Source organism: Adiantum capillus-veneris, chromosome 5, assembly GCF_014529385.1.
Source record: "Adiantum capillus-veneris isolate H3 chromosome 5, ASM1452938v2, whole genome shotgun sequence".
Taxonomy (NCBI): Eukaryota; Viridiplantae; Streptophyta; class Polypodiopsida; order Polypodiales; family Pteridaceae; genus Adiantum; species Adiantum capillus-veneris.
In genome coordinates this window covers 39,517,093-39,531,359 of record NC_140935.1, presented here as the reverse complement: position 1 = coordinate 39,531,359, position 14,267 = coordinate 39,517,093, and the positions used below count along the sequence as shown (strand labels likewise).

General features: G+C 42.5%; 1 protein-coding gene across 1 annotated transcript in view; it reads left to right on the top strand.

Moving 5' to 3' along the window:
- The window catches only part of LOC147457170 (TCP-1/cpn60 chaperonin family protein), a 69,326-nt gene that overhangs the window by 13,989 nt on the left and 41,070 nt on the right, over positions 1–14,267 (top strand). The window contains exons 2-6 of the mRNA XM_086512143.1: positions 7,412–7,674; positions 7,755–7,901; positions 8,756–8,917; positions 9,001–9,078; positions 9,159–9,292. Of these exons, the coding sequence (XP_086368269.1) occupies positions 7,412–7,674; positions 7,755–7,901; positions 8,756–8,917; positions 9,001–9,078; positions 9,159–9,292 (784 nt within the window). The remainder of the gene's footprint in view (positions 1–7,411; positions 7,675–7,754; positions 7,902–8,755; positions 8,918–9,000; positions 9,079–9,158; positions 9,293–14,267) is intronic.

Here is a 14,267-nt window from a genome sequence, read left to right as displayed (position 1 = left end):
GGGAGAAAGAGAGCAGTATGTAGCGTGCGGGGCATCACTCCCGTCACCATACTGTGCATAGAGGGCAAGGTAAGCATTCCATAGCTTCTGTACCTGCTACAATCCACCTCAGGCTGAAAATGGCGCCCCCTTTGTTGATATGCAGCTCGTTTTTGCCTCCCAGAGTGGCAGAATCGCTTACAGGCTGACACGTCGCCCAGTTTCCGAGTTTGGGCTTTCCCTGCTAAAAATATCTCAACTGGTGCGTCAGTTGACTTGGCAGCAGAGCAATAAAATGTTCACCTTGTCATTCCAGAGCTAATGACGCGAACACATTTTCCGGTCAAAAATAGCAGTTCCCTAAATTTTAGGAGATGCTTCCATGGCGTCCCTATCGGTCTCCTGACCATCATTGAAGACTACCATTTGACCAACATGTACAATGTGGGTTAATTTACTGGCCCCTTTCAACTTATAAAGTTGCAGTGACTTGACGAGTGGCCCAAATTCCAGTTTGGCGCACACGAGCTTCCATACTCATCAGAATTCAGTGCTAACTGGCCCGGGCAGTCCCTGTCTGACCGACCTAGATCCCCGATGTGAGAAACCCATTTGGCTGCAGCCGTTTCACACTGGCCATGCAATGTCCACTTGCACCTTTTCAAGGGTTTTGGGACAAACAAGTAAAAATAAAATAAATATATCTAATACTTATTTACGGAAGGTAACAGGAAAAATACACCTCCTGGTGACAGTTTTACAACGTCTCTGGTGTTGTATCTCTCTTCTCTCTATCTTTCAGTCTCATACACTTGCACGCACAATATCCGCTCACTTTGTTCGTGATCATAGCATTCTCTCATTAAGAACGGAAGGCTCTACCTTCCATAAAGAACAAAAGGAACCTTGAGCACAGTTCGGAGCACTCATCTTGAGCAAAGCGCAAACATTCATTCCGCTGCACCTTAACTTTTTGGACTCAAGCAACACAACAATCTTTTCATCTTCTTCAACTATGCACTATAGATAATTTAATTGAGTGCAGCCTATTGACAAGGCTCGATACATCTTCTCCTTCTTGGAACATCAAACAAAAAATAGACATTTTCAAAGAAATCTTTAGAATTCTTGGCTTTGGCCCTAAAAGCCTCTCCATCTGTTGCCAAGCTTCAAAGGTTGTGTTAACATTATCACTTCTTGTGTTAACATTGTCCAAGCGATGAGCAAAGTTATCATTTGTAGAGGTGAGGATGATTCTAAGACTATGTTGAAATGGTGCTTGGGCAGCCTTGTTTGGAATGGTCTTACGGGGTTGAAACACCCACATTCATGAGGTGTTGTGGATTTAGGGTGGATACATTAAGGTTGCATTCATATTGCTGATGACATTATTTATTCACAGTTAATCTGTTGCTAAATTGGCTTTATCTGATGGAAAAATAATTCTAAATGAATTATTGGATTTATAAGTGAGAGGGTTTTCTCGCTTGGAACACCAAGAAACTAATTCTAAATGAATTATTGGAATTTTAAGTGTGAGGGTTTTTCTCACTGGAGACATCCGAGTACAGAGTATTCCTAGTGCGTCATTCAAAGTAATGACGGGAGCACTATGAACGGGAATATCTGTAAGGCCACCACGAACGGATACTTTTGATGCGTCACATCGGATGGGTGACAGGGAGCATCGGAAAGAAGTATCTAACCATCCGGGAACGGACATCTCTGATGCGTCATAGGATGGGTGACATAGAGCATCGTGAAGGGGATTGTACCGTAAGTTCGGTAGGAAAGGACTAGGTGATGGGTATTCGTGATGCGTCACAAGGTGGGTGACGGGTGCATCGGAAAGGGGATATCCATAGTCGAGAGGAAATCCGAATTGGAAAAGAGGAATACGCGTAAAGACGCAAGCACAAGAATAAAGATGGGTTCTGAGAAGCTTTTCTTAAAAAGCGGAGTATTTTAACGAGTTTTTCGGGAAGAGCAGACGCTTTCCCGCGAGGAATCTATGTTTGCATTGCATTCGTGCATGTGGTTGCATCCAGGGACGCCTGGGAAGTGCTGTGAAAGCATTGTTTTTAACTTATAAGGTTTTATTGAGTTTTTGGACAAGTTCAAACCAATTTTAAAAATATGCCGGCCGTCCACTTAATAAGTGGGCAGCCACTTAGAAAATAAAGCAACAAAACCAGCCAGCGAATTATCTCTCCCTCTTTCGGGTAGAACGGAAAAAAAAAAACGAAAAAAAAACCCCTCGGCCGCGATCTCTCCGCGAGCAGCTATTCGTGCCGTGGTGAAGGAGCTATAAAAGCACCACATGCCCTCACTGAAGGGAGGTTGCTAGCGCCAGCAAGAGAAGACTTTGCCGCCAGAAGATGTGAGAGATTGCGAGACTACGAAGCACGGAAGTCGCTTTTCTCGCGCAAGAGCGACAGGTACCTATTGTGGATTCGCCATACGAATTGTTGTCGTGTGTTTGTGTGTGTGTTTTCAGGTACTTCATCGCGAAGGAGAAGCGAGAAGGCTTCGGCCTATGCTTGGGAATTCCGTTTCAATTCCGGAAACAGAATTCGGAAATTGTCTGCGGAGTCTCACCTTCGAGTACAGAGGGAAAAAGGATTGAGAGCTTGTCTCTCGGATTTCCCTTACAGGAAGGAACGACCATCGAGTCAGAGATTTAGAACGGAGGGGTTTTCTCCGGTTCTTGTGCTTGTAAAAAGATTCTCCCTAATAAAGAATACTCTTTAAGGGGGGGGACCAACCCATCTTCTGGTCCAGTACTATGTCGATCTCTCTCTCTCTCTCTCTCTATTTATTTCTCTCTATGTTCTTTGGCTTCAGTATTAAGTGATAAATTCTATTTATCCGAGTATATTTTACATTGTTATGCGCTCCCGTTTGTGACAGTGGTATCAGAGCATGGTCTCCTCTCTTTCTCTGTAAAGGAGGACGACTCTGGGAAGATACGGGAAGAAGCCATGACAAGCCAAGAGAGAAGTAAGCAGGCGGAAACCTAAGTCCTGTAGGAAAAAGCTCGCAGAGTTGGAATTTTTTTCTCTCTTCAAGAAGTCGACACAAGACTTGGGATTCTCTGAGAAGGCAACAAGAGCATGATGCTCAAGAACCTAGAGAATCCAAGGGGCGGAATGCTCAAGATACTTAAGAACCCAAAAGATATCCATGAACATCAATCCAGAACCATAGCCAAGAAATCCCGTCATTCCGGGAAGGATATGAAGAAGGTCTTTAGACCTCAGAACACTCCGGTCAAGTTTGATACTTTTGACGGATGGGAAGATGTCCCGAAAGCTACCGCTTTCATTCGATAGTATGAAGTTGCCTTTGCAAACGACAATTTTTGAGAGGCGTCGAAGGTGAGGCATGTGACGAAACACCTCAAGGGGATTGCAAGTACTTGGTGGTATACCAAGGCTCTGCAAGGAACTTACAACAAGACTTGGATTCAATTCAAGGCTGAATTTTCCGACAAATTTTTTTCCTCTACGCTTTGAGGAAGGCATCCAAGAAGATTGGGATCGGTTTGCCCGACAGGAACATGAGTGAGTCAAAGCAAGTAGTGGTTCACTCTTGCCAAGGTAGCTTCACTCTCGACCCTCTTTGAGGGAGGAAAGATGAAGAAATTAACGAAGGACTTTTGCCCGAATTTTGTAGACGCATCTGCAAAATATTTTACAGCAGATGGTGGAGTCAACAATAAAAGCTGAAAGTGTACACCTTAGGGTACATAGAATCCAATCCCCGTAGTGGGACGGGAACCATTGAACATAGAAAGTTTGGAGTAAGGGAATTCAATCTAACTCCTGAGTTCTAGAATAAAAGACCCTCGAACTTTAAGTGAGAGGGCAGGTTTTCGATCAAAGTTACATCTTTGCGGAAATCATAAAGTGCATCGTGCTTATTTGCTCTTTTGCACGAGGTATGGTTACGTCTAACTGGGACTACTCACTCTTGAGTGTTTATGAGAGCAGGATCAAATTGAAACATTGTTTTCTGAAATGAATTGGTTTGCTTAACTAGCCGGAAGGTCAACTATTGATTTGGTATCTGGTAGTTCTCCAACAAATTATCTGTTATTGCGGGTAGGAAATTATGAAGGAACCATTCTGAGCTATCAAGCAAAGAAAAGCTTTCATTAAGCTTGAATACTCTTTAAGCCCACATCCCCTACCCGGTAAGGGAAGACATGGTAGTGCTTTTCGCACAAGTGAGGGAAGGAACAAGTGACGACTATGGCCTGTGCTCGCGGAATCCAAGGATTGAAATCCTAGTTTATTTGATGAGCGGGTTTTGCTCTAAGATCGAGCCAAGTGATCATCAAGTTGAGCGTCTTCGCTCTAAGGATCTTTGGGTACATGGATAACACACCTATGCCAAGGAATTGGACGAGAGTTTGTTATACTCTCTTGAGCGCCTTTTTGTGCGCAAGGATACTCCGACACGAGAATCTCTATTTGAGATGTGTTTGGTAGAAGGAATTTGAGTTTCTCTACGGAGAAGAGGTTTTCTGATGGTCGTTGATCATTGAGTACGCTATGTGCTTTTACCATTACAGAGCAACTTTTGGTTGCGGTATATGTTTCTCCATGAGTAGGTCAAGTAGCATTTACACGCTGTTGGAATAAATTCGAACTATTCCGTTCGTAAGAATATAATTCGCCAACCGTTTCAAAATGGTAAGAATTACATATGGAGAACATCCATGAGAATCAAAGAGGGTTCGCTCTATTGTGAACTAGGTTTGAACCTACGTTCAGAAAATGCTATGGCTAGAATCCTATCTGCCTGAGATTTTGCAATGCGTCATTGATGCTTGCAAGATGAATCATTTTTTTAATGATTCTGTAAGAAAGAGACTCTAATGGGCGTCGGGAAAACACTGCTGGTGGTAATAACTTGCAGGAGGAAAAGATTGGAAGGAAGTGCCGCCGTGCACAAAGAATCTGAAACAAGAACCTTCTTTAAGGTGATCGCAAACTTTGTTTGTGCAAGAAAGACATCAAGCTTAATGCTCTATGACTTGAGCATTCCCTATGTGGGAGGACACAAGAGGTTTAATACCCTCTAAACTAACATCGCAGGATTATGCGCAAGGACAGATACCTAGATTGATTTCTAGGAGGATTATTCTTCTCGGATTGAGAAGGTGGAATTGAGTTAACAGACTCTCGAATGAGGAAACGTTCGATCTGTTGGAAAGACGCGAATGACGAGTTCTTCCACGGCTCGTAAGTTTGAGGATTGGTGAAGGATATCCTCAAGGTACTAGAGGAAGGACATGAACCGGTAAGCTAAGTATTGATTATTGAATTTTTGAATTTTTGTTTAATTTAATTTTTAAGTTTTCTTTTGAGAAAGGACTAGCTCAACTCACCATTGAGCAAGATTTGTAATTTTTGGGTTTCTCCCCTGCAGTTCAGTTGGACCTCTACAATTGAGGACAACTCTTTATAAGTGAGAGGGATGTTGCTAAATTGGCTTTATTTGACAGAAAAATAATTCTAAATGAATTATTGGATTTATAAGTGAGAGGGTTTTCTCGCTTGGAACACCAAGAAACTAATTCTAAATGAATTGTTGGAATTTTAAGTGTGAGGGTTTTTCTCACTGGAGACATCCGAGTACAGAGTATTCCTAGTGCGTTATTCAAAGTAATGACGGGAGCACTGTGAACGGGAATATCTGTAAGGCCACCAGGAACGGGTACTTCTGATGCGTCACATCGGATGGGTGACAGGGAGCATCGGAAAGAAGTATCTGACCATCCGGGAACGGACATCTCTGATGCGTCATAGGATGGGTGACATAGAGCATCGTGAAGGGGATTGTACCGTAAGTTCGGTAGGAAAGGACTAGGTGATGGGTATTCGTGATGCGTCACAAGGTGGGTGACGGGTGCATCGGAAAGGGGATATCCATAGTCGAGAGGAAATCCGAATTGGAAAAGAGGAATACGCGTAAAGACGCAAGCACAAGAATAAAGATGGGTTTTGAGAAGCTTTTCTTAAAAAGCGGAGTATTTTAACGAGTTTTTCGGGAAGAGTAGACGCTTTCCCGCGAGGAATCTATGTTTGCATTGCATTCGTGCATGTGGTTGCATCCAGGGACGCCTGGGAAGTGCTGTGAAAGCATTGTTTTTAACTTATAAGGTTTTATTGAGTTTTGGGCAGGTTCAGACCAATTTTAAAAATATGCCGGCCGTCCACTTAATAAGTGGGCAGCCACTTAGAAAATAAAGCAACAAAACCAGCTAGCGAATTATCTCTCCCTATTTCGGGTAGAACGGAAAAAAAAAAACGAAAAAAAAAACCCCCCGGCCGCGATCTCTCCGCGAGCAGCTATTCGTGCCGTGGTGAAGGAGCTATAAAAGCACCACATGCCCTCACCGAAGGGAGGTTGCCAGCGCCAACAAGAGAAGAGTCTGCCGCCAGAAGATGTGAGAGATTGCGAGACTACGAAGCACGGAAGTCGCTTTTCTCGTGCAAGAGCGACAGGTACCTATTGTGGATTCGCCATACGAATTGTTGTCGTGTGTTTGTGTGTGTGTTTGCAGGTACTTCATCGCGAAGGAGAAGCGAGAAGGCTTCGGCCTATGCTTGGGAATTCCTGAAACGGAATTCGGAAATTGTCTGCGGAGTCTCACCTCCGAGTACAGACGAAAAAAGGATTGAGAGCTTGTCTCTCGGATTTCCCTTACGGGAAGGAACGACCATCGAGTCAGAGATTTAGAACGGAGGGGTTTTCTCCGGTTCTTGTGCTTGTAAAAAGATTCTCCCTAATAAAGAATACTCTTTAAGGGGGGGGACCAGCCCATCTTCTGGTCCCCAGTACTGTGTCGATCTCTCTCTCTCTCTCTCTCTCTCTCTCTCTCTCTCTCTATTTATTTCTCTCTATATCCTTTGGCTTCAGTATTAAGTGATAAATTCTATTTATCCGAGTATATTTTATATTGTTATGCGCTCCCGTTTGTGACATAATTAGAGACTCAAAACACAATTGAGACTCGCCCAAGATAATGACAATAAACATGGTTTGATTAACTCATAGCTTGATACGGTGCTCATATACTCATGGCTTGATACATTGCCCTCATATAACGTGCTGGACAATCTAGAGAGGATACACGTGGAACAAAGGGTTTGCTTCCGAATAGCCATGTCCTTACAATGTGATTGGTCAAAACATGTATTTGTGGTCTATCCATCCTATGATTTTTGGGTCTTAAATCTTTGAGTGCGGTGCATTTAAGTCATGCTTTGGCTTTTGCCTTTTGACAGTTTTGGGTTGTGTGTGAACTTCATTTTTGTCTTAGGTTTGCTTTATTCTAGCAATGAATACAAGAATCTCTTTGTTAGTATTGAATATAGGTATAGCTTAAAAAAGTACACCAATATTGGGCTGCAATTGGCAGGAATGAATAAAATGGTAATCAACCACCTCGACAAACTGTTTGTGACAAATGATGCGGCCACAATTGTGAACGAGCTGGAGGTGCAGCATCCTGCTGCAAAACTTTTGGTTCTTGCTGGAAAGGCACAACAAGAAGAGATTGGAGATGGTGCAAATCTGGTCATCTCTTTTGCTGGAGAACTTTTACAAGGAGCAGAGGAGCTTATAAGGCTTGGGCTGCACCCAAGTGAAATAATCAGAGGCTACTCAAAAGCCCTTACTAAAGTGAGTTATTATCTAAGTTCCAGCTGCAAATTTCACGTGTCAGATTATATTTATCATGGCTAACACTGAGCGCTGACCAGGTCATTGAGCTTCTTGAAAAGATTGTAGAGCCAGGTTCTGATAAAATGGATGTCAGAAACAAGGAGCAGGTAGTTAAAAGGATAGTCTCTGCGGTTGGTAGCAAGCAGTGGGGTCAGGAAGGTGTTTTGTGTCCACTAATTGCAGATGTAAGCTGTGTACTTGCAACTTTGTCTTTTTTAAATTTCTGTATGGAGAAATTTTTGATATATTGGGCCTGGTATGCATTAGAAAAGTATGCGCACAAACAAGATTTAATTATTTGGCAACACTCTTTTGCAAATTAATGCTTAAAGCATTAGAAATGTTTCATTAATGGAAGTTTTGAGTCAGGTGGACTTTTTGAAGTGTTTAGCTTACTCTTAACATGGGAAGGGTTTTAACTTCAACTTTCACTTGGAAGTTCAGGGAGAAATGTTGCAGTGAGAAATTGTGGGGTTTTGTAAGGCGATGTGGCAAAAAAAGGTTGTGCGTCTACTGCGCCAGCGGGGAACACGATCCTTTTGCTGCTCTGGTAGAGATTGTATATCTTGAGACCTTATGATTGTGTGCTGGGGACATTAATGGGAATTTGGCAGTATGTAGTTATGGAGATGGTTATCTGGCAGAGATTGTATATCTTGAGACCTTATGATTGTGTGCTGGGGACATTAATGGGAATTTGGCAGTATGTAGTTATGGAGATGGTTATCATGTTGACTCATCATGACTTCTGTGAGTCAATAATTTGCACTTCCGTTAAAAGGGTGTCTTTCTGGATTCATCTAGGTATATGTATATGAGGTATCCAATGATACTGTGGCTTGTGCATCGTACGTCGTTTATGTCATACAAAGAACTAAATGGAAGTTTTATTATGATTGTCAATACTGCTGTGCACTGGTTGATAAACCTGAAGTGTGACTGCAAATGAAGTAACTATGATTATATGGGCATCCTAACGATCCTTGTAGGTTTTCTAAACTTGGTGTGATGATCTCAGAACTTCTCTACTGCATTTCAGGCGTGCATACAAGTGTGTCCCAGTAATCCGGTAAACTTCAATATCGACAATGTCAGAGTTACCAAAATACTTGGAGGAGGAATTAATGACTGCTGCGTAGTTCAGGGGATGGTTTTAAAAAGTGATGCAGTAGGGACAATCAAACATGTCAAGAAAGCTAAGGTAAAACTTGTTTCCCAATAATTGGACCTTACTTTAGTCTGAAACCTTTTTATAGCTCTCATCTTTGGGTTCTTGGTAAAAAGATTGCTGTTTTTGGAGCTGGTGTGGACACATCTGCCACAGAAACCAAAGGCACAGTGTTGATCAAATCAGCTGAACAGGTATGTGCGTTCTTTACATAGTTGCAGTCTTGAGCGTTTGGCGGTTGGAAAGTCTAAAGTTTATACCCTTATCTAATCAGCTGGAAAATTACGCCAAATCAGAGGAGGCAAAGATTGAAGAGTTGATCAAAGAAGTTGCTGATTCTGGTGCTACGGTGGTTGTGAGTGGAGGGTCCGTGGGTGAGATGGCTTTGCATTTTTGTGAACGTTACAAGTAAGTATACCTTGACAATGCTGGGTCACATGTCAGACAATATGGCAATTTTCCTGCTCTTGTCTCCACTAGTGAAGGAAAGATTTCCGTCATCAAACAAACAAGCAGCAAGCAGGCTTTTTTATGCAAGAGTAGAGTGTGTCCAGCTTTCGCCAAAAAGAGTGGATGATGAGTGTCAACTTTTAGAGGAGCTCTCTCTCTCTCTCTGTGTTGCCTGCCCCCCCCCCATTCTTTTGACCTTGTGCTGCTATATTTGGATGATCTTGGATAATGTGATTCAGAGCCTGTGCAAAATCTTCATCATTTTCTCCAATATTTGATTGTCAGTCAAGTTCAGAGACACCAATGCCATATAACTCTGTATGGGATGCCAGTAAGACTAAGGCAAACTGCTATGATCGTGTCATAATACGAAGGCTTCAAGTGCCACGGTATACTAGATATTGTTCCATGCTTATTGCTCTTGCTCCATAGCTTCAGCCTTCTTGAATTCCTCCTTCTCTTGAGCTTAGAATCATGTTGCCGAGATCGATTGCTATCAGACCTTGCTATGGAAGTAAGGGGAATCCTCAATTGTTGCTTGAGGTGTTATTAATAATGAGAAGCCTCCTTGAATGAGGTGTGACCAAGATCTTTTGAGAGCTAAAATAAGTTTTAATAAATCTTTTCAATTCTCTGTGACAATAAAGCTGATTTTTTTAGCAGAGAAGAATGATGCTAAGTTTGAGAGAGGCTCATGATATTGAGCTACCAAGGAGCGTGAGTACTGTTGTGAGCAGCTACAAGAGGTTGAATGTCATAAAAACTAATATCTAATACTCCCAAATGATTTTCTCATGTTAAACTGATCATTTAATATAGGGAAGTACCAGGGGAGTAAAAGCTAGAATATTGGTAAGGCTGTCAGATCGGTCTCTGTCAGGGATCCAAAGGAGGAATATAGGGATCCAAAGGGGGACAGTTTGCAAAAGAGCAATGTGCTTCAATGGGGCTTAAGAGACCTAAGGTTCAACTCCATTAAGACTTCCATAGGCTAAGGTTTCAAAAATTAACTCTTTTATTAAATGGCCAAAGCAAGGGGAAATTGGATGGTCATGGGAAGACTAAAAAGTCTTCCCACATCCCTAGGAAGGAGGGGGCGAGCCCTTATTGTAGGGGATGAGAGAGAAACACACACACACTCCAAGGCTCCCCCTTTACACACAGAATACTGGACATATGTCAGACTCCTAGTCCAGTTGCCCCCAACCTCCCCTCAAATCCTATTGGATTGCCATAGAGGTGGACTAATGAGAATTAGGCTAGAGTAAATTTAGTCTAATCAATTTAAAAATGCTTGATAAAAGAATCAGTAGAAATTAAGCTCCCTAGAAGACTATTGGACAGTCTACCAAGGGGTCCAATGAGCATTTAGTAGCCCAATGGCTTGCCTATTCCTATTGTCCAGAAGACGAGAGCTCCAATGAGAGTTTAATTGAATTATTTAATTACCTCAAGCTCTCACAAAAGGGGAAAGGGGAACACATGTCACAAGGCTAGCAATCATGCTGCTATATTGTTATTAGCTAAGCTTTGCAGGAGTCAATAGGATGCCAACATGAGCAAATAGCAAGAAGGGTCGACCAAGATGTAGGAAAAGGTTGCATTTTACTCTTAACTCATTGCCCCACACACACACACATACACACAACTCATGTGTGCAAAAAGAACTCCATCTCGTTCTCCAAGCATTGAGAAGTAGAGGTCTACACAAACAACTCTTGGCTATGGAATGCAAACCCAACCAAGAGCCAAGCTTCAATGTCATGCTCATCTCCTCTACCATGCTAATCACTAAGCTAAGCTATGCTATTAGAGTGATTATGTGAGGAGAATACTTCTTTCTCGTAAGATACCTCTTCTTCCTCTCAATTTATCCTCATTCTTTGCTAGCTCTCACCATTTTTGAAGGTGTGTGAGGTCTTTGGACTGAGGCTAGGGACACTAGGTGTGTTTTTCAAGCATAATTTGGTGCATGAAGCTTCCATCTTCATTGCACCAACGAGTTTTTGTCAAGGAACACAAGAATTGTATTGAACAAAAGTCTCATTTGATGGGAGAAGCTATAATACAAAGCCTTTATGGAGGGGGGACCAGCTCCATGTAAATCCGGTCTTCAACTGTTGTTAATTGTTCTATTTCTCTCTCTTTTCAAGTATTGTCAATGCCAAATTAGCTAGGTGTAAATTGCTAGGCTGTTTTCTCAAATTAAGTACTCTCTCTATGCTCATTAGAAACTTGATCTTAATGAAATGCTCACTATGTTATCAATTTCCGCTACACACAAGTTACTAGTACATTAAATGTTACATTGGTATCAGAGCTATTGGTTTCTCTTTCCTTGCTCAAGAAGAGAGGTCCTCAAGCTTGCTACAAATGGTTGGTGTTATTAATTGCAAAAGAGTAAGTAGAATAGGGATTTTTCATCCTTGAAGCACGTCTGCTTTATGAAGTTAACGGGGATACCGTTGAGAGCTATGGTCTTAATAATGGAATCCTACGGGGCTTGCCTATGGCTTAACCATTATTGAGCTATTAGAAGCTTGACAGGAACCGGTGCTATCTTGGCTCTGTTGAACCCTCTCTTCTATTCCTTGCAATTAATAATATTCGAGCCATGGGTATAGATGCTTGAGTGCTTATCTTTGAAGGTAAAGAGGAGTAGCAACTAAGGCTTGAAGTGCCAAAGTACAAGTAAAAGTTTACACCTAAAATTTGCTAGTATGGCTGACAAAGGAAAAGAGATTGAAATGAATGTTGATAGCTTTGATTTTGCTAATAAAAGAGCAACTAATGATGCCCTTATGCTTGTAAACTATCTTGTTTCTAGGCGTCAACAAGCCTTCGGCAACCCATCCCTCCAAGGTGAAGTGCTACAGCAATTGCGCACCCATGGTATTCTCCAAACTCCCCACCAAGAAGAGAGAGTACCTAGGAAGCCTCCTAGTGAGACTTCCAAAAGATGACTCTCTCCGATAAGGGAAGAAGAAGAGGATCCGTACGAAGGGCTCAAAAATCTACTACTCGATGACGTATCTCCTTCCCAAAGGAGAACCCAAGTTTCAACGGTAGAGCCCCTACTGAAAGAACGAGAAAGAAGTGAGTCTCGTGCCACCTCGGCGGAGATGGCTCCACAAAGACGGCGGGCCAAACGCTCTCCAACACCTCCTAAACGGAGAAGACCATCGCATACTTCTCTACACCATAATTCAAAGAGGGACGAGAGAAAACAAGAGAAGAAAAAGGCGAGAAAGAGGTCACCTTTCTCTCCATCTTCTTCATCCTATTCCTCTTTTGAAGAAAGTGATGATGCAGACAAGGAGGAACAAGGGAAGAAAAAGGCGAGAAAGAAGTCACCCTCTTCTCCATCCTCCTCATACTCTTCCTCTTCTAAAGAAAGTGATGGTGCAGCTCTTGAACCACCTAAAAGAAGAGGCCATAGAAAATCCTATACCGCCTCGAAGAGGTCGTCCAAGCTCAAAAAGTTCAAAGAGGGAGAAAAGAACATCTCTTTTCTTACCTACGATGGCACTTTTGGTGCTACGGACAAAGTCTTGGCCTTTATCCAACAATTCGATGCGGCGTTTGGAGATGAGGGCTTCACGGAGTCTTCTAAGCTATGTCATGTAGCCATGCATTTTCAAAAGTCCGCCAGGCAATGGTGGTCTAGCCTACGAGCAAACGGTGAAGCTCCAGGAACATGGAAAGCTTTAAGAGCTTCCATTATGAAGCAGTTTTTGGCTACCGATCCAAAGACAAAGTACTCACCGAATGGCAAAGCTTGAAGCTCTCTCCCTACGAATCTATTCACAAATATGTAGACAAGTTTTGGGATTTACATCTCAAAGCCACTGTCTTCAAAAAGGTGTGTGATAGATGAGTACGCTATTGATCCCGATTTTAGAGATGTGATTTCAGTCCTTGCACTAGGGAAGAAAGAAGAACTAGTTACCTTACAAGATGGTTATCTTCTCTATGGCAATAGACTATGCATTACTAACTCACTACGTGAGAAAGTATTGTATGAATCTCACGCTCCTCCTTATGCGGAGCATAGAGGGATTCAGATGCGGAGCATAGAGGGATTCAGTCTACCCTAAAAGAGACAGAAACATATTTCTATTGGTCTGTCATGAAAGCAAACATACAAGAGTATGTTTCAAAATGTGTGGTATGCCAAAAGACGAAGTTTGATAGAGGGAAGCAACCTGGATTACTTCAACCTTTGCCAATCCCTAATTCACCATGGGAGAGCATATCAAGTAATATAAAGAAATACCGAAAGGGGCGCCAAGGTTTGGGGCCATTACTCTCTGGGGTGGAATTCCGCCACTCCGTGTCGCGTGTCGTCTCTCTCTCTCTCTCTCTCTCTCTCAGTTCAGTTGTTATTAAAGTGCTAAAAGTTTGTTCAGTCTGTTCTTTTCTATTGGCACGTGGTGCCCGTCTTGTGACATTGGTATCAGAGCATCAGGCGTGTGCTTTTCTGAAAGCATACCGGTCCTACAAAAGAGCAGATAGAGCAAACCAAAGGCTATTGGAATCTTATTTGAAGTATCTTTGGGTCCCGATCCCTGACTTATTAGCCACTCCCATCCTACTTCATCGCGCGTCGGACGCGCTCCCGTCTTCATCGCTTTGTCTTACAGGGCATAAAGCCATAAAGAACCCAAGACATGGTGTTAATGGATTCAATAGAATATTTGCAGTTTCTTCTCGACGAGCTTCACGACATTTTTTCGCGGCATCCTCAACAGAACCTTTTGATACTGAAAGGTTTAAATAATTTTTGAATTACATGTTACCCCCTTTGATGCCTCAGGTGGTACCTCCTCCTCCGGCACCAGAAAGTACGAGGGCTTTCAACCGGCAACCTTCCCAGCTATATGTGCTGATCGGAGGAGTCTTCAGGAATATGGTGCAGCCATCTGACCCTGAT